Below are 25043 nucleotides of genomic sequence, written 5' to 3'. Positions count from 1 at the left end.
ATAATAAGTATTCTTTGTTCTGAAACAACAGCTGAGAAAATCATCCAGTGAGGTGAACATGCAGTACATGAGCAGCATGATACTCTGCAGAAGGTCCATGGCATTGCGGGAGGCTGACCTCGGGTTGCCTAATGATACACTTTAAGGGAAGAATTGTCAGCTGTGATTTGAGAAACATGGACGAAACAAATGATCTTCTAACTGGATACATTTGCTTCTTTTCTCACCCGCTGGTTCCAAAAACGCCTTCCTTTTTCTTCTCCAATATGTCAGCACTTGTCCACATTGGAAAAGACGACAACCACAGCTTCACTCATTCAATATCACAACATTAATCATAACTTGCTTAGTTTGGATTATTATTTAGTGATAAGGATCTCACTTGCTTCAAAGTAAGGTGACCAGCCAATGAGTACAACAATATGAGGAATGTCAAATGATGTAGTAGAATGTGCATAAGAATGAGTGGAACTGTAGACATGCAGCTTGTTTTATGAAAGAATTGATTCAATACAAAATGTCAGTTGATATTTGGTTTATGTATATCTGTAAAATATGAATTATGTGTTGCGTTAACCCAAGGGCTAATCTCTTTTATTTTTAATTATAGCAAACTTAACATGCTCAGATAGTGTTACCCCCACAGCCTTATCTTAAAGAGATCTTAGTTTATTTTGTTTCATTGTACTGTTGAGCTATTAGAAGCCCAACTACAATGAAAAAGACATACAGCCAGATAATTTTATAAAAAAAAAAATTTTTTATAAAAATAAAATATTTATTTTATTTTCCTAATAAACAGTAATCTGGTTATTAGGAAAATCAACTGTTGAGAAACAAACAAACAAACAAATAACAGTATCCCCATAATATAAACAGTATTACCATCATATATTTTTCTATTTTTTTTAAATCCCTAGATATGTAATCAGAAGGAAACAGAAAATCTCACAAAATAAATTACTAGCTTGAAATATCTCAAAATTACACTAAGCTGATAGACTTAGACTGTTAAATATTTTCACAGTAAAACCATTTAAATTAGACCTTGTAAGTTCATCCCAAAAGTAATAATGATGAATGTAGCAGGCCCAATGGTGCCTCTTACCTTCAAATTGCAATGTGCTTTAATATCAAAAAACAGGATGCTCGTCATATGATAAAAGAAAGATGGTAGCTTGAGCTCACTGACCCGATTTCAGAAAATAGCTTAGCTAGCACTAAGCTATGAAAAGGTGCATCCTGTAAATTTCATTTCTGTGAAGGTACTGTCACATGTATAACACGTTTCATTAGTCTAATTGTCTACTGCAAATAGCAATACTTCTTTAGATGGTGCTCATTATTCCAACATAAAAGAATTTTATCACATTGCTCTTTACAATAATCACAAATTAGGAGCATGTCAGCATTTTCTAAATTCCTGTTTTTCACTAAAAAGGATTAAAATCATCCACTTTTACCTTTCTGAGGGGGGCAGAAATCTTTTTGACTACAGTTGCTATAATGTATATAAAGGGTTATCACCTCTTATCTGCCGAATTTCAATGAGCTAATGAGAGGTAAATTTATGTTTGAATTCAATTACACTTAGATTTATACATTTTAAAGACCTGTTTCTGTTATAAATATAGATTTTAAAATCACATTCGGTTTTTCTTTGCAATAGTGAAAATTCAAGTGTTGCGTCAGAATTTCAGTACTGCATCTCCTTGGCTTATTTCTTCAGAAACAATACTGAGCAGGCATGGGTGCAAAGTTTAAAGTTTGACTATTTTTAAGTGCTGTTTAGTCATGGAGTCACGTTACAATTCATCCCAGGTCACACATTTTGCACTGTGGTAACTGTGGATGGTCAGCGAGAACCCATTGCAATTACAAAGGCCATCAGAAGCAGTCTTCTATTGTGTGAGCTAAAGGAAGAACACCCCTGCTGTTTGCACAGGGACAGCCTGTAAGCAATGCAAAGCAAAACTCTTTCTGGTGTCTACTTTAAGAGACATTTAAAAAAATGTGTGTAAATTACTAGCAAGAAAATCATTTCTGTGGGCTAACATTCACGACAACAAGACAAGTAGCTAAATTCAGAAAAAGATGTTCAGAAGAAGAACTATTGCATTCATCATAGTTAAAAGAACATAAAGTAATCAGTTGTCACTGCATACTTTAAGGTCTGGCAGTGACATATTCTACTTTATCCTGACACAATTTGTTGCTATTCAGAGGCATTAACAAGGTTAGGGACATGTCGTATGCTGCTCTTCATTCTCATTCCATTGTACTCTTGGTTGTTTTGTTGTCCACATTTGTGAGGGTTCTCACTTTGTTAAAGATAAAGGTGAAAGTTTTCATTAATTTTCTAACCCTAATAAGGTGTCAATTAATTATTTCTTTTATAGCTGGTTGAAGATCAACACAGGACAGACAAGCACCATGATGGAGAATGACATGTACCCACCTGAAGTGACATAGGCCTGCCTGGTAGACATCTGAGGACTATCTGCTGTGCTCTCTTCATATGATACCTCATTGTTTGCTCATCCTAAATTAACTACCATGTGCATGCAGTATGTGCTTTCTTGAGAGACTTATAATATCACTTATAATACGCAGTACTGATACCACAACTTAGTAATGGACAACACAAGTATGAGTAATGTTTAACTGTTACTCCCTTTCTATTTCAAATTGCTCCTTTGACATATAAGAAACACAGAGAATGAGTGCTTGCAAAAACTAAGATCTTAAATTTAAGAGGTATACAGTAGGTTATAGCATGTATTCTGCAGCTTTCATCTCACATCTTACTTTCAGTCTATAGCTCACATATTAGGAGAGGCGTTGAAATGCACAGATGGAAGTTAAAGCAGAAATATAAAGTTTTGAATTCACCCAAGGGTATTATTAAATGCATCAGTAAACCAGAGCATCAGAAATCCACTGTCAATGATTTAATGGTGTACCTGCATGTAAGTAAGCAAGGTCAGGATTCTCAATATCTGGGTGAGTTTCCTTCAGGTGGTTGCGAAAATCCATTGGGGCATTAGTTCCATAGTCACACTTGGGGCAGTTGTACATCTTCACTCCTTCGTGCTTCCCTGTGTGAAGGATGTGCTTGCGGATGTTTTCTGCACAGTTGGACCTTAAGGAAAAAGAAACAGACATGGGCCATAAGAACTTTGACAAATGGGACAAAACAATTCAGTCCATCGGGCTTCATTGATTAGCTTTGAGCTAAATTGTCTGACTGGCTTATACAGAAATTTATACAAAATCTTTCAAGGTTTCAGCTCCAGTGGTGGATTTATGATATAACTGCATTTGAAAAGTCTCCATTTTCAAGGTGTTCTGCACATGAAAGATGAGATCTATAAAAAGTAATTTTGAATATTAATCTCTGTTATAGTTTGTTATATAATGTGATGGACAATATGCAGAGGCGGGCATCCCGGCTGGGAAGGAGGCTGGTTCCTTAACCGGTCAGGAGGCCAAGCCCTATGCCACTCCAAAAAACGGAGCAAAAAAAACTCTCCCAAGCCCAGAATAAAAGAAGAGGATGTTGATGCCAGGAGGAATACACTGGCATCTTGCCTGGGTACATCCAGGAACAATACCAAGCCAGGAGGCCCATATAATGTAAGGACTGGGGAGAACGTTAGATGGCACCTACCCAAGATTTCAGTGGCGCACTGGTTTCTGGCACTCTGGGACTTGGAGTTCTTTGTCTAAGCTCTGTTGGGTACCATAGGTGCCGTCAGGTTGTGCTGCAAAAACGGAAGAGCCATATGGCATGGGATCTCCATCTAACCCGGAAGTGCTTGCAGACCACGTGGGTGGAAGAGCAGAAGCACCTCCGGGGTAGCCATATAAAACGACTCGCAATGAGTCAGAGTCGGGTGGGAGTGAACAAACCTCGCTGGACCGTCTTGAGGTGTAGAAGAGAGAGAGAAATAGGAGAAGCTGAAGAGAATTGAGGTGATTATGCTTTTGGACATGTGTGGAAGGTATTTATACAAATAAATTAGCTTTATTTCAAAGGGCCTGGTGTCAGAGGTTTGGGGCTCTCTGGTGCCCCCTAGTGGCTCATAACACCATTAAATCACAGTTGACTTAATTTGGCTTTACTGACACTGATCAACCGAAAAAAAAACTCTTTAATGTCAAAGTGAAAAAAAAATCTCTGCAAAGTGGTCTAAATTAAATATAAACAGAAAACACAAAATGACTGATTTTGGTTGGCCCTTCCACATACAGAAGTGTATTTACAGTTTACTACATACAATCAATTGAAACTCCAGACAGGTGATATCCATTGATCGAATTCTGTGACTTCTAAAACCATTGACTGCCCCAGCGATGATTTAGGGGTGCCATATTAAAGGGGGTGAATACTTATGAGATCAATTATTTTATGTTTTATATTTGTAATACATTTGGAGCACTTTGCAGAGATCTCTTTTCACTTTGATTTTAAAAAGTATTTTTATGTTCTTCATTATCGAAAAAGCCAACTAACTGGGATTCAATATTATATGACAATAAAAACTGAAAACTTCTAAAGGGGTGAATGCTTTTTCTAGGCACTGTAGATGCTGCAACAGGATCATTCACTTTTAAATTTTAGGATAATAAGAAGGAGGTTTGGGTATTATTTATCTGGAATAACCTAGCAGCAAGGTACAGCATTTTCAACAGATACTCCCTTCACATAGGTGCTTATTATTTTGTGCATATCAAGTTTATTGTCACGTGCACACGGTGCATTGAAATTCTTTCTTGCATACTTCCTCAAAATAGTGACAATTATATAATACTGATATCTTTTATGTTATCTGCCCTAACTACATCTTTTAATAGAAGAAAACAAAACACAAAAATAACGAAATGTATATTCCTTCATGGTGGCACTGTGACATGAATCAAATTTATTACAAAGTGGTCGTAGTTGAATAAAAAACTAAAATTCATCTGTCACTTTTTTCGGATCTCTTGCAAATGGGCTGAAACACTATGGACTTAAAAAAGAAAGAAACACCCATCCATCATTCGCATTGTCCAATTCATGTTGGTTTGGCCGGATCCTGACCTGGCAGCAATGGAGGCAAAGCACGAACCAATCCTCTACAAGACACCAGTCTATCCCAGAACACACTCACCTACATGCCCAAAGGCCCTATTGCCAACTGAGTTTCAAGTCAGAGAGTTACCCTAAAATGAATTTCTTTGGAATGTGGAAGGAAATCTCAGTATGTCATTGGGAAATCCAGACCCCATACAAACACTGCATGGAGCTAGAGCATCAGCCTTGCTAGTAACAATGCAAGCAGGCCACCCCTCATTGAAAGGCCAAGACAAAAGAAGTACACAAAGCCGAGGTAGTTGCAATAACTTTGAATCACTTTCCAACTGCAAGAACAAACTAATAGGGTAGAGCCAGTGAGTGATCAGAAAAGAAGGCCTCTGCACTTCATTACGTACAGCAAGTTCACTTTGTAACAACATGCCATGTAATCCTTTACAGACTATATAGAGAGATACAATACACAGCACACATTTGCAGACACACACGAGCGAGCACACTCACACACCTGCCCGCTTCGGTTCATTTTTTACCAACTTGCACAGTGTTCATCTTTGTCCCTTGCAACTCTAGCAAATGTCTTATTTTAAAGGAATATATAGTGCTCCCGAAAGACATTTTCCCATTTCTATTCTCTTCAACTCCTGTGAGCCCTTGTTCTGTGTGATAAGGCAATCTCCTTGGGGATCTGAGCTGTGTAGTTTTGCACCAGGAGTGACAAGGACTCGCCTTGAATAACTGCTGTGCGCAAGTTGTAATTATGTCAGCTGGAGTGTTGAACAAGGGGACTGATTAATGTGAGCCCCAGTCCAGGCACAGTCCCTATCAAAACCTTCGCACAGACCAGCAGCGGGGATGGGTTAAGGCGGAAAGACAAAAAAATGCTGTAGCGTCCGTGATAGATGAATTGCTCCAACAGTCTTCAGGCAGATGTTCTCGGACAGCATAATATACAATTACTCTCCCTTATCACCTTCCCAGGGACAATAAAGCTTCCTCCTACTATAGTTCATGTGAATGAAGGCAAAATTACTTTTACTTTTACCACAACATCCCACTTATCAAGATGCTTTGATTTGGCTTTCTGAAAACAAGAACAATTACAATTTTTTTCCCACTAAATCGTAAGCTGCATTCATACTGGTGCTGGTAGGACAGGGCAGTTGCAAGTGACTGCTTATCGGCCAAAAATACTGAAGCATGAAAACAAAGGAGAGCTGTGCATCGTATAGATATAACGTGGTGGACTGATTTCTCAAGGAAGGTGCTTTGTGAAGTTTGCAAGAAAAAGCTTGAAGGTGATATAGTCTGAAACAGGTTTCTTAAAAACTTAAAACAAGGAGGTTCACTGTTACATTTCATTTTTCTATTAGACTGATTATACAAAGAGAGATATTTTATTTTTTTTGGCCAGCTTTTACGTCAGCTTAGACTACAATCGGTGTACTTTACACAAGTCAATAATAAAGCTACATGGGATGTATTTTTCTCTGGAGATAACACTAGCTCTTTTACACCACACTGAATAATCTTCGACAAAAACAAAGCCGTGGGAATTTAAGTTGCTGAAAATATTTATGCACGGATGCATATGCTAATACAATCCTCAGCAGGAACAGGCAGGAAATGAAAATGAATGGAGGGATGGAATGATGCATTAGCTTGTGGTGCAGATACTTTTACCCATGATACCCCTCTAGTGTAGTTAGTAAATAGAAATAAATGAAATATGAAATAAGAAAATTCTAGTGAGTTAATATATCTATCTATATATATATATGTATTTCTGAAAAAAGAATTAAGCAGGTGGGGTACCACAGTGGCACAGTGATTAGCACTGCTGACTCAAGCATCAGAATCCAGCGACTGGTCATCATCTGTGTATATTTCCCTGTCTTGTCTCCTGCAACATTGCAAAGACATGCATGAAAGGTTAATTGGTCTCAAACTGGCCCTGTATAGATGTGGTGTTGCTACCCGAAGTGTGAACCCCACCCGACTTGCACTGCACATGTGCACGACTTTCATGCAAGTGCAAAGTACATTGAATTTTACAAGCTGCCCGCACTATGCAAAACAGTGTTTCATTTTACAACATTAAATGACACCAGTCCTGGAATATAAGGAGGAATAATACTGATATGTTAAAAACAAAAACTGGAAACAGCAAAGGTATTATCACAGGGAGAAACATCATCGCCATCATTTGCATTTTCTTTTTTTTTTTTTTTTTTATTTATTAATTTTATTACAATCAATACATAGCAATCAAGTTTTACAAAAAAAAAAAAGAATTATGCTAAGAACAGATCGATCCCCACCCTTGAGATAGAGAGCATGCCAAACGGTGTAAAATTTAAGGCTTGTAAAAATACCTAAATCAACAAATTCTCTGTGCTTTATAAAATCATTTCAAAATATTACTGATTAGATCCTGCCATGTTTTGAAAAAAGTCTGCACAGATCCTCTAACTGAGTATTTGATTTTTTCCAATTTTAAATAATATAACACATCAGTTTCCCACTGACTTAAAGAGGAGAGTTTGGGTTCTTCCAGTTTATCAGAATAAGTCTGCGTGCCAACAGTGTAGTGAATGCAATCACAATTTGTTTGTCTTTCTCCACTTTAAGACCCTCTGGAAGAACATCAAACACAGCTGTTAATGGGTTAGGAGGGATTGTGAGTCCAAGACTGTCTGAGAGGTAATTCAAAATTTTTGTCCAGAATAATGTTAATTTGGAGCAGGCCCAGAACATGTGACCTAGTGAGGCTGGGGCTTGGTTGCAACGTTCGCAGGTTGGATCCTGCCCTGGAAACATTTTGGAGAGTTTTAGTCGAGACAGATGTGCTCGATATATAATTTTGAGTTGTATAATTGTATGCTTTATGCATATGGAGCTTGAGTGAATTCTCTGCATTGCTACTTTCCACTCCTTTTCTGATATATTAATTGAGAGGTCATTTTCCCAGTGTCCTCTTGGATCTTTGAAAGGAAGGGATTGTAAAAGGATTTTATATATTGTAGAGATGGAGTCTAACTCCTTGAAATTGAGCAATCATTTTTCCAGCGTGGATGAGGGTGCAAGATGAGGAAAATCTGGAAGGTTCTGTTTAACAAAGTTCCTGATTTGAAGATAGTGAAAGAAATTTGTAGCTGGAATGTTAAATTTGGAATGTAATTGTTCATAGGATGCAAAGACGTTGTCTATATAAAGATCTCTAAGCAAGTTAATTCCAAATTTTTCCAGATATTAAAAACTGCATATGTTTGTGAGGGTTGAAAGAGGTGGTTCTTTTGCAGGGGTGCCACAGAAAGAAGCTTCTCCATCTTAAAATGCTTTCTACATTGGTTCCAGATTCTAAGTGAGTGGAGCACAATTGGAAACAGCAAAGGTATTATCACAGGGAGAAACATCATCACCATCATTTGCATTTTCATTCTGCTTTTTCTGTTGTGCATCACGGTGGCAACACACTAAGCTGGACCAACTACGCCAACATGCACCTAGCACCTTATGTGAAATTTTCAGATTTTTTGAGTGGAAAGTACTTGTATTCTTCAAATGGAAGTTGCCCAAGGGATCATCTTAATTACCTGTACATTCCTAAACCATATATTGAAGAACACATCACCCTGTCACAGAAAGGGAAACTAAAACCCCTGAGCAGAAGCCACATTTTTGACTGTTTCTACATAGAATCTCTTTCTTTAGATTACCATTCAGAGTTTGTGATGATAAACAACGATGGGAATGTAGAATGACTTTTAAATCTTATAGCTCTCCTGAGGACTTAGCTCCTGCTTAGCTAATAAATTGTCCAAAAAGCTGCTTCTGATGTACCAATTCATCAGCAAATTTCATTATCACCTCAACTCTCATTCGTGGACAAAACCCCAAGGTACTTGATTTCATGCATTTGGCAAAGCCCCTCACCCTTTATCTGAACTTAAGGGAAATAAGACTCTCTTTCCCAAGAGACCATGACCTCAAATTTGGAAGTGCTAATTGTCATGTGGATCATTCCAGTGACTACTGAAGATCACCAACTAATGATGCCAAGAGGACAACATCATCTGCAAAGAGCAGTGATGCAACCATTGGATCTGGATGCCCAGCTGTCTGTGAAATCTGTGAGCATTCAACAAAACACAGCCCTGGGCAAAGTTCAATACCCAAATTAAATGAACTCCAATAAACCTCAAATCTGTGTACACAACACTCACTCTACAAATACAAAGACAGAATGATACAGATCAGTGGACCTGGAACCCCATACTCTTGAGCCACCTTCTACAAGATACCATAGGGAACATGGTCATAAGCTTTTTCAAGTCCAGCAAGCACATGTAGAAAGGAACAGCCAATTTTCATGAACCCTCAGCAATTTTTGAAAGGACAAAGAGTTGGTCCATAGTTATGTGGCAAAGAAGGAGTCCATGCTGTTCTTCCTAGATCTGAAGACTAGCTATCAGATTGAGCCTCCATTCTAGTATTCAAGCATAGGCATTCCCAAAGAAGCCCAAGAGTCTGTTCTTTCTAAGTAAGCAAATTGAGTGCATACCCTACCATAGCTGCCCAACTAAGTCAAACTAGACAGAAAGCTAGTGCCTTATTAACGTGTGTATCCACCTACCTAATCTAAACTCCAATTAAAACATTTCCTCCTTTAATTTATGACCACCTCACCTACATAGCTGTAGGTAAGCTTCATACAATTTACGGTTTGCAAGGTATGGAAATAACCAGAGTGTGACAGCTACTGAAAGCTCTCTATGAGTCCATCTAGCTTGTCTACTTTAATTGCCTGTTCTAGAGCATCATTGGATGGAGGAAAATGTTATGAGCCTCAGGAATCAACTATGTTTGTTCACAATGGGAGGAAACACAGAAAGAACAACTAGGCCCTTTGGGTTAGATCTCTCATGTAAACTGCTCATCTTAACATCTATATTCACACTAAGACAACCACATACATAGTGCTGTATAAGTCCTTACTGACAATTTTCTATAATTCCTATTAATATTTAATTCTTCACATTTTACATATAATGGAATGATCATGTGAGCTTGTTTTTGGACAAGCAGTGAGAGACCAGAGGCTGCCAACCAAGCCAGAATTTAATTATCTGACTGTTGTGTGTTACAGTGCCTTCAAAATATGAACCCCCTTGGGAGCTGTCCCATTTTATTATTGTAGAACACTGAATCACTGTGGGTTTAATTTGGCTTTATTGACCATGATCAACAGAGAAAGGCTCTTTAATGCCAAAGTGAAGACAGATCTCGCCTTTGTTTATCTCCACAATCCCCCCTTCATTCTTCTTCGCAAAACTGCTCAAGCTCTGTCACTTTAAATGGGGAGTGGAGATCATGAGTGAAGAGTCTTTTTCAAGTCCAGCCACATACGTTCAATTGGACTGAGATCTGGTCTCTGACTTGGCCAATCCAGGACATTAACATTGTTCTGTTTATGTAATTTCTATGTAGTTGTTGCTGGACAATGTACATCTTCCCTATTCTCTTTTGCTAAACTTTCTCATTGAAGAGTACTTTTTCTGTTGATTAGTATCAAAAAGCCAAATTAAACCCACTGTGATTCAGTGTTGTATAACAATAAAATGTGAAAATGTCCATGGCAGGGTGAATACTTTTTTATTGGCATTGCATTTCTTGTTCACAGAAGCACTGAAAGATTAAAATGTCCGACTGACCTCTTTGCTGCCTATGGCTGTTTTGAGAAGCCTAACCCTCTCACCTTGGACTAGATGTACCAGTTGTTAATAAAGGCAGAAACCACTTGGTTAACTTTAATAACAATAGTACACTGCTTTCTGTACAATGTATAATGGGTGTAAGGATGAAACAAACTCTTAAACACAAGTACTTTAGCCTAATGAAATATATTCTTAATTTTAAACTTCAAAGCATAATTTTAAGCTTTACACTAATAAATATAGCACCATAAATGTTGAGCACAGCAGTAAACAGTATTTATTTAATTAGGCTAATTAAGGACTGATAAGGTAAAAACTCGTATACATAAAATGTAAGAGGTTCACGCCATGTTCTCAGGGACTCAAACTGATGTCCAGTGGAATCCCAGCTCTTAATGGTTGCAAGGCTGCCATCACACTCATTGGGTGGTGGAGACAGCTCAGCTCTGTTGCATTATATATACAAGTCCAATAAAGACTGCGTGTTTGGGTAAAAAATAGAATATAACATAAATTGGTTGCACACTATGCTTGTAGCATCAAAAGGACGGCAGAAGCCTATTCAGGTGATCAGACCATTGTGGAGTCCAGTCTGTCATAAACACACAATCACAAAGTGCACATTTAGAATTGCCAATTAATGTAACATGCATATCTTTGTGAGATTAGAAGTAAACCCAAGTAGCTGAAGGAAAAAACAAGCAGACTCGATGAGAGCATGCAAAATCAAACAGTAACCGGGTGCAACAATCAAGCCCAGGATGCTGAATGTGCTGTATGTGGCAAATATGCTAACTGCCGCAGCACCATGCTGGGTAAACAACATACAAATGAAAGCATAACTAAGAGGTAAGAAAGTCAGTTCACTGGGCACTTGAAATAACACTTTGAGTTATCAGTTGGTCACATCTTCATCTCACAAAAACTTCAAAGCTAACATTTTTCAAAATAAATAGCCTCACAAATATTCTGTAACTTTCGCCGAGAGCTTCACTCATTTTTAATGTTAAATAGCAATATTTGCCAAATCATTTTTAGTAGTGAATACGCTGTGTTTGCTTGTGCACCAAAATATTTTTCTGGAAATTTGCTGTACAGCTGGTTGAGACAAGCTTTTTCCCCAGTGCCACATGATGCTTTGAGAGGCCAGCATGACATCACAGACTCAAACCCCGCCCAAGTGTATAATGCTGATCCTAGTAGAGGGCAAAAAATTATTGAAAAACCTTTAAACACAAACCATGAGCAGAGAAGGAAACTGGAAATGTGTTGGTGTATTTAAAGATAATGTTGTTCTATGTAGACTTGCATGCGACCTGTGTCTACTATATACGCCTGGCCCTTTAATTTTACCCATAGTGCAGTGCAGTTAATGCAAACATGAAGGAGTGAAGAATCCATGTGCTTTAGTGTGGAACTTATTTGGTAGCAGTGGCACTGAGCAAGCAAAAGTGATGGGGGGGATGACTTTTTCAGTTTTGAGAAGTGAGTAGCTGCTATAGAATCTGTGGGGGCAATCCTTAGATCCTTAGTGAATTTAATTATTCCTGTCTGCAACGGTGTGCAAGAAAGTTTACTACTCTAATGTTTAGTTCTATTAATCTCATCTCATGGGTGGTTAGCACTGCTGTCTCACAACCCAGATCATATTTTTGGCCAAAATGATTGATCAAGCAGATGGTTCCCTAGCCCCCAGGCACACTTAAAAGACCATTGCACCATATGATCCACTCAAAACTAGTTCAGTTTCTCCTTCTCTATTGACTTCAATGTATTTCACTGAGCTGAGCAAAGTTCCCGAGCATTTACGTGATTTTACCATACTCAAGGTGAAATGAAATCAGAGAGGTATGCTCACCATTACCCATTTCTAATACAAAGAACAATAATTATATATATATATATATATATATATACTGTATATATAAGTTCTTCAAAGATCAAAGATCTACTGTGAAGCAGAGGGGGCATTTGTGCTACCTCATTTTCAATTCTACTACTAGGTTTAAAATATACAATTTATGAGATTACAGACAAAAGAAATCTGTGCCAGTTTGGTTAGAAGTAGACGTCAATTGCTTTATGTGTGCTTTGCTCTGTGCAACAGTTACTATAAATTTCATATTCTTAATTAAAAGTATGGTGGTTAAATATTCAAATCGAACGTGATACCAATGGAGGACAAAACTGAAGGCTGAAATGCAATGTCAATTGCATTCTTACAAGGCAACTTTATATTTACACCATTTTTAAAATTCACCATATTTAATATCTGGAATAGGTTTACTATCAGGACCTATAGACATGTGTAAATTAACAACATATATGCATCCTTTGAACATCTATGAATCAAATCTAATCTTCCTTCAAAATATTTCTCTTAATGCAAATAAGTTAGAAACCTTGTCCAAAAGAAACCTTGGCAAACTTTCGTAAACTTTCTGCAATAGCTACTGTACAAGTTGTACTTTCTAGTTGTGATAAACATGTAAGAAATATACCAGTGCTTTAAAAAAGAAGTGCAAAACTTGGCACTTAGATTACACTCATTGAAACTCCAGTCAGGGGATCTCCATTGAGCCTATTTTGTGCCTTCTCAAACCAATTCGCTGCACCAGTGATGATTTAGGTGTGTTATATTAAATGGGATGAATACTTATTCAATCAATTATTTTGTGTTTTAGATCTAATTAATTTAGATCGATTTTTATTTTGACCTCAGACTTTTTCTGTTGATCAGTGTCAATAAAGCCACATTAAATCCACTGTGATTCAGCGTTGTATAACAATAAAATGTTAAAACTTCCCCGGTGGGGTGAATACTTTTTATATGCACTTTACATTGGGGTCCTTTTATACCATTCATCAGAAGATATGGTGATCCATTAGGACAAAGAATGAAAACTTCAGAAGTCTTGGAGCTTGTTCTACTCGCTTTCATGAGGAAGTGGAAGTGCATTAGAAAGAACACACATCAGAAGGATGACTGGACATCCAAGGTAAGAAGGCCCAAGCCAAGATTCAGTCTGATAAAATGAATAAAAATTGTAATGACAGCAATATCAACATTATGCCTGGACTTCTAAATGTAATTGATAGTCTTGTGGCCTCCAATTGCCCCCGATGGTTATAATGGTTTTTAGCTGAGAAATTGTTTCTAAAGGGATAGGTTCTATTTCCTTTAAAGCATGATGGGTAGGTAAATCAAACACAGTGTTATCTAAAACAGATTGTGGGATTAAGTATAGCCATTCTTTCAGAATACAAACTTTTCTTTTTCTGTTGATCCCATTTAACTGGTGAATTTCAGCTAAAAGTCATGACTTTTTATAGTTACTGAGTACAACTAAATCCCTGCAGCATATGTGCATGACAGATCGGGAAAGATTTTCCTCAGAACTTTGAATTCTAGCAAGACCTTCACAAATATGTTTTTGTGAAACCCAGGTGCCGAGCATAACAGGCTCCTGTGGGACTGGCCACTGTTATCCTGTATAAACAGGTGGTCCCCAAAGGCTGGTGCACATCTTTTTATGATAATGGGATTGGGACCTGAGAAGTGTAACTTAAATGATTCCAATCCCTCAGAGATGAACAGGATGTTTATAACAATTTGATGTGAATACATTTTATTATTGAAAACTAGTGTCAAGGCATCAGCACTTTTTTCTGTTCATATTTTTGAATCACATATTTCTGTAAATGGTCCAGATACTAAATTGGTCACCTGTAGAAAATATTTACTTAGGTTCCATATGAGCAATAAGCATGCCTTCAAAAAAAATCCTGTGAGGTGGCTTTTGGATATGTGATGTGAGAGCCTCCATTTCCACAAAGGCAATGATAATGAACAAGAAACACTTCATTTATTGTGCAAACAAGGTTTGGATTTACTAATCACAAGGACAAAACTAGTAACTCCAAATAATGTACTGAAGTGGCAATATAAGCAATTTCTTTTAGTACTTTACTGCAAGAATTAGAATGAAAATTCTAGACCCACCACCAATTGGCACCAGGGTCAACTAAATAGTGATGGGCTTTCCGGATTCAACTGTTTTATACTACCTGATTAAACAAATTGATGCATTTGATTCATATTTTTTGGGGGTGGACCCATGTCAATAAATCAAAAATGAATTAATTAATTCTAATATATCATTTAATGTGTTAAATTATAAATCATATCATAATATCTTGGAAAGCATGGAGCATGGCAATATACTGAAAATGCATTAATAAAATAAAATGATATGTTTGGAAATTATAAGTTAGAAGAAAGGGTGTGACTCCTTCTCAGGTAATGAATCAGTGATTCACTTCACAAATCAAATGAACGACCTTGGGTAATTATTCAGTTCACAAATTAAATGAGCGAGAATAGTGTGACTCATTTGAGAATGAAATGAACAAGCATCATGTGACGTACTTTTGGGTAATGATTCCATTCACAAATCAAGTGAACAGGAATCATGTCACTCATTCGCAAATCAAATGAATGAGTATGAATGAAAATAATGGTAGGCAAACTACCTCTCTGCGAGTGAAACCTAGGGTACTAAAAGAAATATCTAATATCTCAGCCCTCATGAGGTGTTCTTAACAAGATTATGCTAGAGTTGGCCAACAATGATGGACGGATTAAAAGGCAGAAGTCTACGTGACCATCATCATCATCATCAAGCCCTTCCGTGAGAATCCTAAATCCAAAGAGGACTGTTTCATTTATGTTAGGTAGAATGCCCAGAGGGGACTGGGCGGTCTCATGGTCTGGAATCCCTACAGATTTTATTTTTCTCCAGCCGCCTGGAGTTTTTTTGTTTTTCTGTCCCCTGGCCATTGAACCTTACTCTTATTCAATGTTAATTAATGTTGATTTATTTTGTTTTATAATTGTGTCTTTCATTTTGCTATTCTTTAATATGTAAAGCACTTTGAGCTACTGTTTGTATGAAAATGTGCTATATAAATAAATGTTGTTGTTGTTGTTGTTTTAAGTGTAGTAAGTTGACATGCTGCCTTATCAAAAAATATTTAAATAACCCAAACCTTTCCTATTCAAACCGTGATAGCCTGTTATGCAGCAACATAGATGCTAAGTTATGTTTCCCTCTATGTTCCTTTTTAAAGATATGAGTTTGCATATGGTGATTTTCTCAGTGTTAGATTTGGGCTGATTTAGTTGACGATGTGACTTTGGTTGTGACACCAGGTCAGGGCACATATCAGTACTAAAGGTGCTGCTCATAAATGTAAAAGAAAGAAGTCAGAAAGAGAAAGGATTTCCAGTAGTGGGTTGACCAAAGTGGATTATTCCTGCACTTTAACCCATGTGTTTGGTGAGACAAGGAGTACAATGAATGTACTGACAGTGGCATCTCAACTATGCCTTCAGGCAATTTGTGTGTTTTCCAAGAACTTCCTTGCCAAGTCAGCAGAATGGGAAAGTCACAGCTTTCAGGTGACCTCATTTCAGTTTTGGTATGGCACTGTTAATTTGTCTTTTCTCCATTCTTCAAACTTTGCAATTTTCTGAGTGTGTGGCAACAGGTACAAACCATTTATTTTCCTAATTTTAAGGGACCTTGTTTAGACAGAAGTGTGAACTTTTCAAGACATGCCAGTCAGGTTGCCATACATTGGCATGAATGTGAATCTTGCTTTAAAAGTTGTAGAACCCACATGACAGATTTTGTAATATACAGGTATTTTATCTCTTTTTGCTGTTAAGGTGGACAAAGTCTTACAAGTGAAAGTAACTGAACTTCAGGGCAATTTTGAACTTTTAAAACTTCTTTACTTCATTTCTACAGATTTTATATGATGTGATTCGTTTCCAAAGCTTTGCAAGTGTGGTTGGTCCATGGCATCGTTATTTAGTCCCGCATACAGATGCAAGCAGGTCTTCTCACAAATGAAAATGTATAAAACAAGTGCAGAAGTTTTAAAATTAATTAATTGTTGAGTCATCTGATATCTCAGATGATTTTAACAATTTCTGCAGAAGTAAGCAGTTTCATATCTATGACCAGAACATTCAGTTTTATAATGAAGTCACTTTGCTTAAAAATTACTCTCATACCAATGCCAATAGGCCTCTAATGCCTCACTGTCACTCTGAATTGCTGTGTTTATCTTTAACAATGTCAGATTGTTTTTTTCTTTTTAGTCATTCTGGAGTGCATTTGAGAGAGAGTTTTTTGTTTGTCATAATATAATAATATTATTTATTATTGAGCTTCTGTTAAAAGTCAAATTTTCTCCAGGGGACATACTGTATATAAAACATGCTATCAGTCTATCTATCTAAAACAGTTTATAATTAAAATAATTTCTTGGAGCGTGCATTTTCAAACCTAATGTTCAGCATTAACATATGCTGGATTGCCTGGGCTCATCGGCACACCTAGACTCTACACAGCCTATTGTATGAGTCGTTATTGACAATTCTGACCTCCACTAAAAACGTTTGCACACCCCTGGTCTAATAGCTGGGTCACTGGTACCTGCATGTGATGCCAGGCAACTAACACTTCAGATAAACACGGATACCAATTATAAAATGAATGTTGTGATAAAACAGAGAGTTGGAAACATTACACACTTTTCCACTACAACTAATGTGTGGCCAAATCTATAATTCATCTGTGGTGGTTAAACACTTTATATAAAATAATTTAATTGATCATATTTCCAAAAAGATCAAACTGGACAGCAGATTTCCCAAAGAAATAAACTAACAACATGTATATTTAAACAGCATGTTCCTATAATCAAACATTACTCCAAGCAGCTTTATAAGAACAGAGTTACTTTCCGATTGCTTCTAGATATATTTTTTTATAATGGCAGCATAGCCAGTGTTAAGTGACTTACACAGTGTGAAGCTGTGATTCAGAGGCAGAAATTTAAAGTACAAAGCCTTAGTAACCAGACTACACTGCCTGCCTGCGGACGTACTAGTGGCCTGGGAATTCGTAAGAACAGCACCTTTGAACAACAACTGAGAACAGAGGTAACACTTTCAAAGAACTGCAGCTAAAAAGCTCCTCCACACTTCAGTGTTGCCTTGCCACAGATACATATGTGCAGTCATGTGAAAAAGTAAGCACACCACACGGAAATTATTGACATTTTAAGAATATCTGTACAGGTAAACTGCAGATCTTCAAGCATAGATAAAAGTGATAGACCTGAGTTAAAACAAATAGAAGAAAAAAAAATGCCATTTCAATCATTTATTCAAAAAAATAATATCAACAGAGGTAATGGTCTCCTGGGGAAAAGGTAAATGCAACCATGGCTTCAGAAGCTGGTATTGCCCCCTTTAGCAGAACTCAGTTCTTGTAGGTATTTTGCGTAACTGCACAACAGTCTCTGACATTGGTTTGTTTGAAATTTTGACCATTCCTCAATGCAAGACTCCTTCATTTGCAAGATATTTGTGGGTTTTCTTACATGTACTGCCTGTTTCTGATCCCAAACAATATTTCAAAGGGATTCAAATCAAGGTTTTGACTAGGCCAGTCCATAACCCTCTATTTCTTCTTTTTGAGCAATTCCTTGGTGGACATGCTAGTGTGCTTCAGATCACGATCATGCTGAATGGTCCACTTCTGGCTAAACTTCAACATTCACAAAGAAGCAGAATTCATAGTTGATTCAATGGTTGTAAGCTGCCTATGCCCTGAGGCAGCAAAGCAACTCCAAACCATAACATTTCCACCACCATGCTTTACAGTTGGTATGAGGATCTTCTCCTGAAATTATGTCATCAGTTACAGTGGCCAAATAACACTATCTTTGATTCATCTGACCTAGAGCAAATTGCCTTTGCCTAGTTATTGCGTAGATGTTCGATGGCATGCTGTTGTCTTGCTTTAATGTTCTTTTTAAACGGAAAATGCTTTTTCCTGGCACATCTTGCTTGCAGGTCAGATTTGTGCAATCTCTCTTCTGTTTATAGAGCATGCACTTTGACACCAACTTTTGCAAGAGTTACTTCCAGATCTCAGAACTAACTTTTGGGGATTTTGTAGATTTCTTTTAGCATCAACCAGTCCACTCTTAAGTTTAATTTGCTGGGTGAGCCAATCCTGGTGAAATTAGCAGTCATTTGAAGACTGTACCACTTGAAGATAAATTTCCTTAGAGTGGAATCATTGATTTCAAGGAGGTCTTAATCATTGACACCTAATCTGGAACGGGATGTACTTACTTTATCCATTTCAACAATATGCATTTTTCTTAATTTAGACCATGAGAATGAATGCATCATGTCAATTTTATGTGTCATTTGTTCAAGTATACCAATTTTATCTGTATGCACTATTTGCATGAAGATCTAATGTTTGTCTTTCAGATATGTTGAAATAGTCAGCAATCGCCATAGGGTGTAATTACTTTTTCACCTGTCTGTACATATATGCATAAATACATTGTCTAATTCACTTAATCCATTTCTGGGTTGTCAGGGGCCAGAGTCTATTCCTGCTGTGCTGGGCAAAATTTGCAGAACAGTCCAGGACAGAGTACCTATCCATCACTGGGTAACCTTGTCATTGGTATTTACTATTTATTACTACGTACATACAATTCTTACATCATGAAATGTGATTTTGGATATAGGACATTTACACATAAAGCCTGCTACAAAGTAAGTTTCGAAATTGTAATTTCCTTTACGGAGTAGTAACAGTAAAGTGAATATAACTGAGGTTCTTAGAAATAAACTTAATCACCTGTCTTTTAACATCATAAATGTGCTTAAGTCATATTTTACTGTTATGGCACACTGTCCTAGAAGATCAGAGCGTCTACAAATTACCTACGCGAATGCAGTTGTTATTATGAACTCATGGCTCCTGTGACCACGAAATAGAAGTTTCCAGGAACTACTTACTAATTTCAGTCAATTAAGGGCTAAAGTGCCTGCACATACCTTGAAAACACCTGTACATTATGCCATGCATACATTCCACTTTGTGGAACATAGCTTTTATGGATTGAAGTGTTACACCTTTTTTTGTTGTGCTATTTTAGGGAGTTAATACCAATGTCTGGTCTAAATTTCTAGTGCATAACTGCATTAGAGACACGTTTAAGGAGAAAAATGCTGACATGTTGAATACTTATTTCCCCAATGTATATAAAAGAAAGTCTAAATTATTTCTGATTTGTATATAAAACTGGACCAATCACAGAGAACATCCCCACCTTTCATTCCTTTTACCTTTAATTCTGCAATACTGTAGCTCTTCTGAGAAAACTAATTTTGTCTTTAATACATTTTCAAAAATTCAACGGTTATTTTATATCGCATCATCCATAGTAAAGCATGTGCATGAGTAAGATTTAGAACTAACATCTTTTTTTTTTATTTTTATTCTATTAAGGTCAATTTATTCTTCTAAAAGTTAACAATGGTTTGAATTTAATTTCATGTAAACTAAAAGCATTTTTTTTGGCTGGCTCCCCAACTTTCTCCTATATAAATTATTGCTAATTAACATGTTCATAATTTCCTGAAACTGACTTTGCTTTACTACTTAATCAAATACACACACCAACAGCATGGTAACACCTGTAAGCTTTTCACATGCACGTCCTCACGCCTATGACAAGACACAAAGAAATAATGCATAAAATGTAAAATGAAAAATTGCATGTTATGAGTGCCATGCGGCTCATAATTTTATATTATTTGTTTGAAAAGTGATGGCTTTTTGACACCTTGACAGCTTAATAAGGCTATCCTGATGCCAACATGTAGTTCTTTATAAGAAGCACCATGTCAAATGTGACGACTCCATTGAAATAAAGAGTGCTGGTTATATAATTGGGCTGGAGCACCGACAATTTAAATTAAGCTCATAAAAGACATCTAATTTACCTAAATCTATTTAACTAGTTTACACATAGGTCCTTAAACACACTAAAAAGATTAATATCAATACACCCACACTGGAGTCAACACTGGCTACGTGTTACAAAGGGGCTCTAAATTTCTACTGCCTGTGTTAAATTTTCATGTCTAGATTTACTTATCAGCAGGGGTCAAAAACCCTGAGCTTTATAGCCTTAAGCAAGCAAAATGTTAATTTGGCTTTGAATAAGTTATTTGAATGCAGTAATCTGTAAATAGTAGTCGGTCTCTGAGCACACAGTTATACACACAGAGAAATGAGGTTGATCAAAATATCCCAATTTACATTTAAAGTAGTTAACGTGCATTCTTAGAAAAATCCATCAATTATTATGTAAGTAATATCAAAATGAAATATATGAATTTTCAGTATTAGGAAATGGATTAGTTACAAGTCCAAGCAAATGTGTTCCTATCGTTAACCTCAATTACAAACTAAATGACACATTATCATACCTATAATACCTATAAAACGTATTCCTCCCACCTGGAAGTTTTCATATTTTACTGCTATACAAAACTGAATAATACTGGGCTGAATTGACATTTTTGACACTGATCAACAGAAAATGACTCCTTCATGCCCAAGTGAAAAAAGATCTCTACAAAGTAGTTTAAATTAATTAAAAATATAAAACACAAAACCATTCATCTCATAAGTATTCTCACTACTCAAGTAAGTATTTAGTAGATACACCATTGACAGTCATGACAACCTTGGATCTGTGTGCACAAGTCTCTCCCTGTCAGCTCCATAGATGTCGGCGGGGGATACAAAGGGGGTGCATGATTTGCCCCCAAAAAAACAAAAAAAAAAAATGTGATTTTTAGTTTCAGTATTGCTGTCTTTTCATTGATGATTTTATACTGAAATTACTAAGGCTAATGATATCACTTTTCGACTTTTACTTCATATTGCAGGTTTTTACTACTTAACTGCATACCAATCCATTCACTATTTGTAATTACTTTATCTGAAAACTAATATTATACATGCATCCAGAGTTGACTATCCACACGAAAACCCTCCTATTCTGAAATTGCATAAAAAAAAATGTAAAAAGCACCTGCAAAACTTTAAATTGCCCAGCAGCCGACTGTCGCATCTTAGGGCAGCGTTTTGTTCTCTTGGTTGCTTAAAAGTGTTGTGTTTTTGATTTTTTGCTATTATTTTTACCCCATTATTACATGAGAAATTGTTTACAAAGAAAGTAGAAAGTGGATGAGAAGCCTGTAATTGCCGCTCTGGGATCCCCTACTCGATCCACCAAAACACAGTTCCGTTTCTCCAGTTGTTAAGTAACTATTCTTTTGAAATGTTGCTTTGCTAAGCATTATATCTATTCATTACGCGTTTTAGCATAGTGTATGCCCATTCCAGTGTAGAAGGACACATAATTGGTTTTTAAATTGAATACAATTGTTGTGTTTACTTCTGTACTACTACTAAACCTACACTCCAGTGAGCCTATGAAGTGTTAAACAAGCAGGTCATTAGTGTTTTAGATGCATTTATCTTATGTTGGACTGTAATACGGGTTTTTCCATTCATGTGGCTGTTTCATTAGCCTAGTCAGTAACTGGCTTCAAAGAGCATTAAACTTGCTTAAAGTTAACACAGGGAAAATTAATGCAATATTACAGTCTTAATTGCTTTCAACCCTGTTGGCAATTAAATTTAAAATTTTTAGAGATTTTTCTTGGTATACGATGAGCCCTTCTTATTGCTATAACATTTAACAGATTTCATTTAGGTCATGAATAGTGTGAAACTTGGCTGAGGACAAGTACAATATATGCCTATTTATTTGGATGTGTATGATGTGCTCACCTAACTAATATTTCTGAGAATAATAGTTTAATAAACTATTAAAAACTATAAAATTATTAGTAAGTTCACACAACATAAGTGGCAGTGATTAGCCTGTCAAATAATCAAGGAGGGTTTAAGACCCCAGCCTCACCACCTCTACCAAATATTAGAACAAGCAGCACCACCACCACTATTAGACACATGCATATACTCACAAATTATAGAGGCATGAGCAAATAATAAAGCAGGTACAGAAATTACAGTAGAAAAAGGTCCAACACTTTATATTGGGTCCAATTTTCCTTCTTTTCTTCCTACCTTTGTGTGTGGCAACGGATGTAACAAACTGATGAGTGTAACATCACATCTCCTGGAATACAACATTTATTCTGATGTCACCATTAATGATCATCAATTAAAAGGTCTGTGTCAATTTGTGGGAAAAAGGTGACATGTAACTGAGTGGTTTGGGGCCAAATAATGTAAAAAACCAGGAAGATGTCATTTATTAGGGTTTGGCTTTGTTTTGTGTGTCTTATTTATCTTTTGCTGTTGCCACATTATTGGTTGTTCATGCCAATGTCGGTGGCTCTGCAGGAATACACTACACATTGATGGTAAAGCAGCTAGAAGTGGTGATACGAACCCTCACTTTACTACCTCTTAGGTCATTCTCATTACTCACAACTGAAGTATTAACAACTTGTTCAAAGTTCTTTATTATATCAGTATTTAATTTATTTATATTTTTAATGTCTGGTCTAGTTTTCAGCAAAACAGGGTCTTTTGTTTCTGCCTCTTTTTTAATTTTTATTTGGCTACACGACTAGGCTCTTGTTTTGAATGCCCATCTATATGGATGTTTTCTCTTTTTGTGGAACTGTAAAGAGAAATCATAAGAGCGTCCAATGAGACACCTGCACTGATCATGCCCCACTCATATCTCATATTTTTCTTTTAAACACATTTTATTTTTGTCTGACTGGATAGGTTTATAATCATGAGAATTTAAGTGGGTCCGGGGTGTGTGTCAGTGAAAACGTGAATTTTTATTTTTATTAGGTATTTTTTTCTTGTATATGCAAAGGCTCCTTTGTGACAAGGGCATCAGGGTATGCACCCAAGTCACCCTCATAGTAGTTACGGTCATGCATATTATTGTAAATATTCTTCTCTCTTCAAACTCCCAATTTTAGACTTTATCTGTTTATTGGAATATAACTAACTGAAATTCTTAATGTGAAAATTGAGTTTTAAAATCAAGAATGACTTTTGTATTTTTTTTTCTAAAAGTGCTGTTTAGTATCAACCAAATATACTGTTTACCTCTCTTTTTCATTAATTCAATTGGTCTGTGAACATTTCTTAATTTTGTGGTGGACGCCTATGATCAGCTGTGCTATTTTACACCTTCTCCTTAGGTGTCATGGGGCTCATGAGTGAACAGCCTTTTTTTTTTAATTCCATCCACATATTTTCAAATGGATTGAGATCTGGACTCCAGGAAAATAGCATTGTTGTTTTTAAATCATTCTTGGGTAGCACTGTCTTTATACTTTGGGTTGTTGCCTTCCTGGAAAATAAATACTGCTGGCATTAAAAGAGCCACTTGGAATTGTGCTGTTTGAAAAGCTCCATTGTTAGACAGAAAACGTCTTTAAAAAATAAGGCAACCTTAGATAAGGACCTGCAATAATTAAATGTAAGTACATTAATGAACCAAAATAAAATGATGACATTGTATGTCATAATAACTAAGTGACTTTCAAATTTTAGTACTTCCATTATCTCTGACCTGCTCTGCATGTGTATTGCACCAACATTTTTGAATTCTTTGCGACGTTATACTTTGTCATCTACTCTTTGTCTTTTATTTCCGGCTCCTGATGTGGTTAAATCTCTTGGCACAAAGTCTCGCCTTGTGGGACTTGAAAGTATCTCTCTGAAAAAGTCACATCTCATCCCAGGCTAAAAAGTCTTGTCTTGTCCCAGGATTTTATTTTTAGTATAATAGAGAGATGCATGAGCATTTAATTACTCATTTTTATATAGGTGCATTTTTATGTGATTATTTACTTCATATTGGCCTTATTTATTTATTTTAATTTAATTTGGCACAAATGCTATTCCATGCAGAAGGCATAGTGGTCTACACATCCACTTAGCTAAGGAAGTCCTTTTTATAAGCAAGTACACCATTTTTTAAGAACAATGGGATAAAATTGACTTAGATAGATAGATAGATAGATAGATAGATAGATAGATAGATAGATAGATAGATAGATAGATAGATAGATAGATAGATACTTTATTAATCCCAAGGGATTCATATAATAATATTCATATAATTAATATATGAACAACAATTTAGTGGAAGTTTCTGCTTTAATACTTCTGTTTCTTTTAAACCAGCCACTTCCGTCTTTATGAACAGGAGCTGTATATGAATATAGTATATAGAATAATAAAGAATGCTTTGTGTGCAGGTCAGACAGCTGCTGATGAATT

General features: G+C 36.4%; 1 protein-coding gene across 1 annotated transcript in view; it reads right to left on the bottom strand.

Annotated features, from left to right (window-relative positions):
* Positions 1–25043, bottom strand: part of znf407 (zinc finger protein 407) — a 528111-nt gene that overhangs the window by 182828 nt on the left and 320240 nt on the right. The window contains exon 8 of the mRNA XM_039737697.1: positions 2964–3142. Within this exon, the coding sequence (XP_039593631.1) occupies positions 2964–3142 (179 nt within the window). The remainder of the gene's footprint in view (positions 1–2963; positions 3143–25043) is intronic.

Source organism: Polypterus senegalus, chromosome 15, assembly GCF_016835505.1.
Source record: "Polypterus senegalus isolate Bchr_013 chromosome 15, ASM1683550v1, whole genome shotgun sequence".
Classification (NCBI taxonomy): domain Eukaryota; kingdom Metazoa; phylum Chordata; class Cladistia; order Polypteriformes; family Polypteridae; genus Polypterus; species Polypterus senegalus.
The sequence above is the reverse complement of the archived record's forward strand: the minus strand, read 5'-3'. Positions and strand labels throughout refer to the sequence as shown.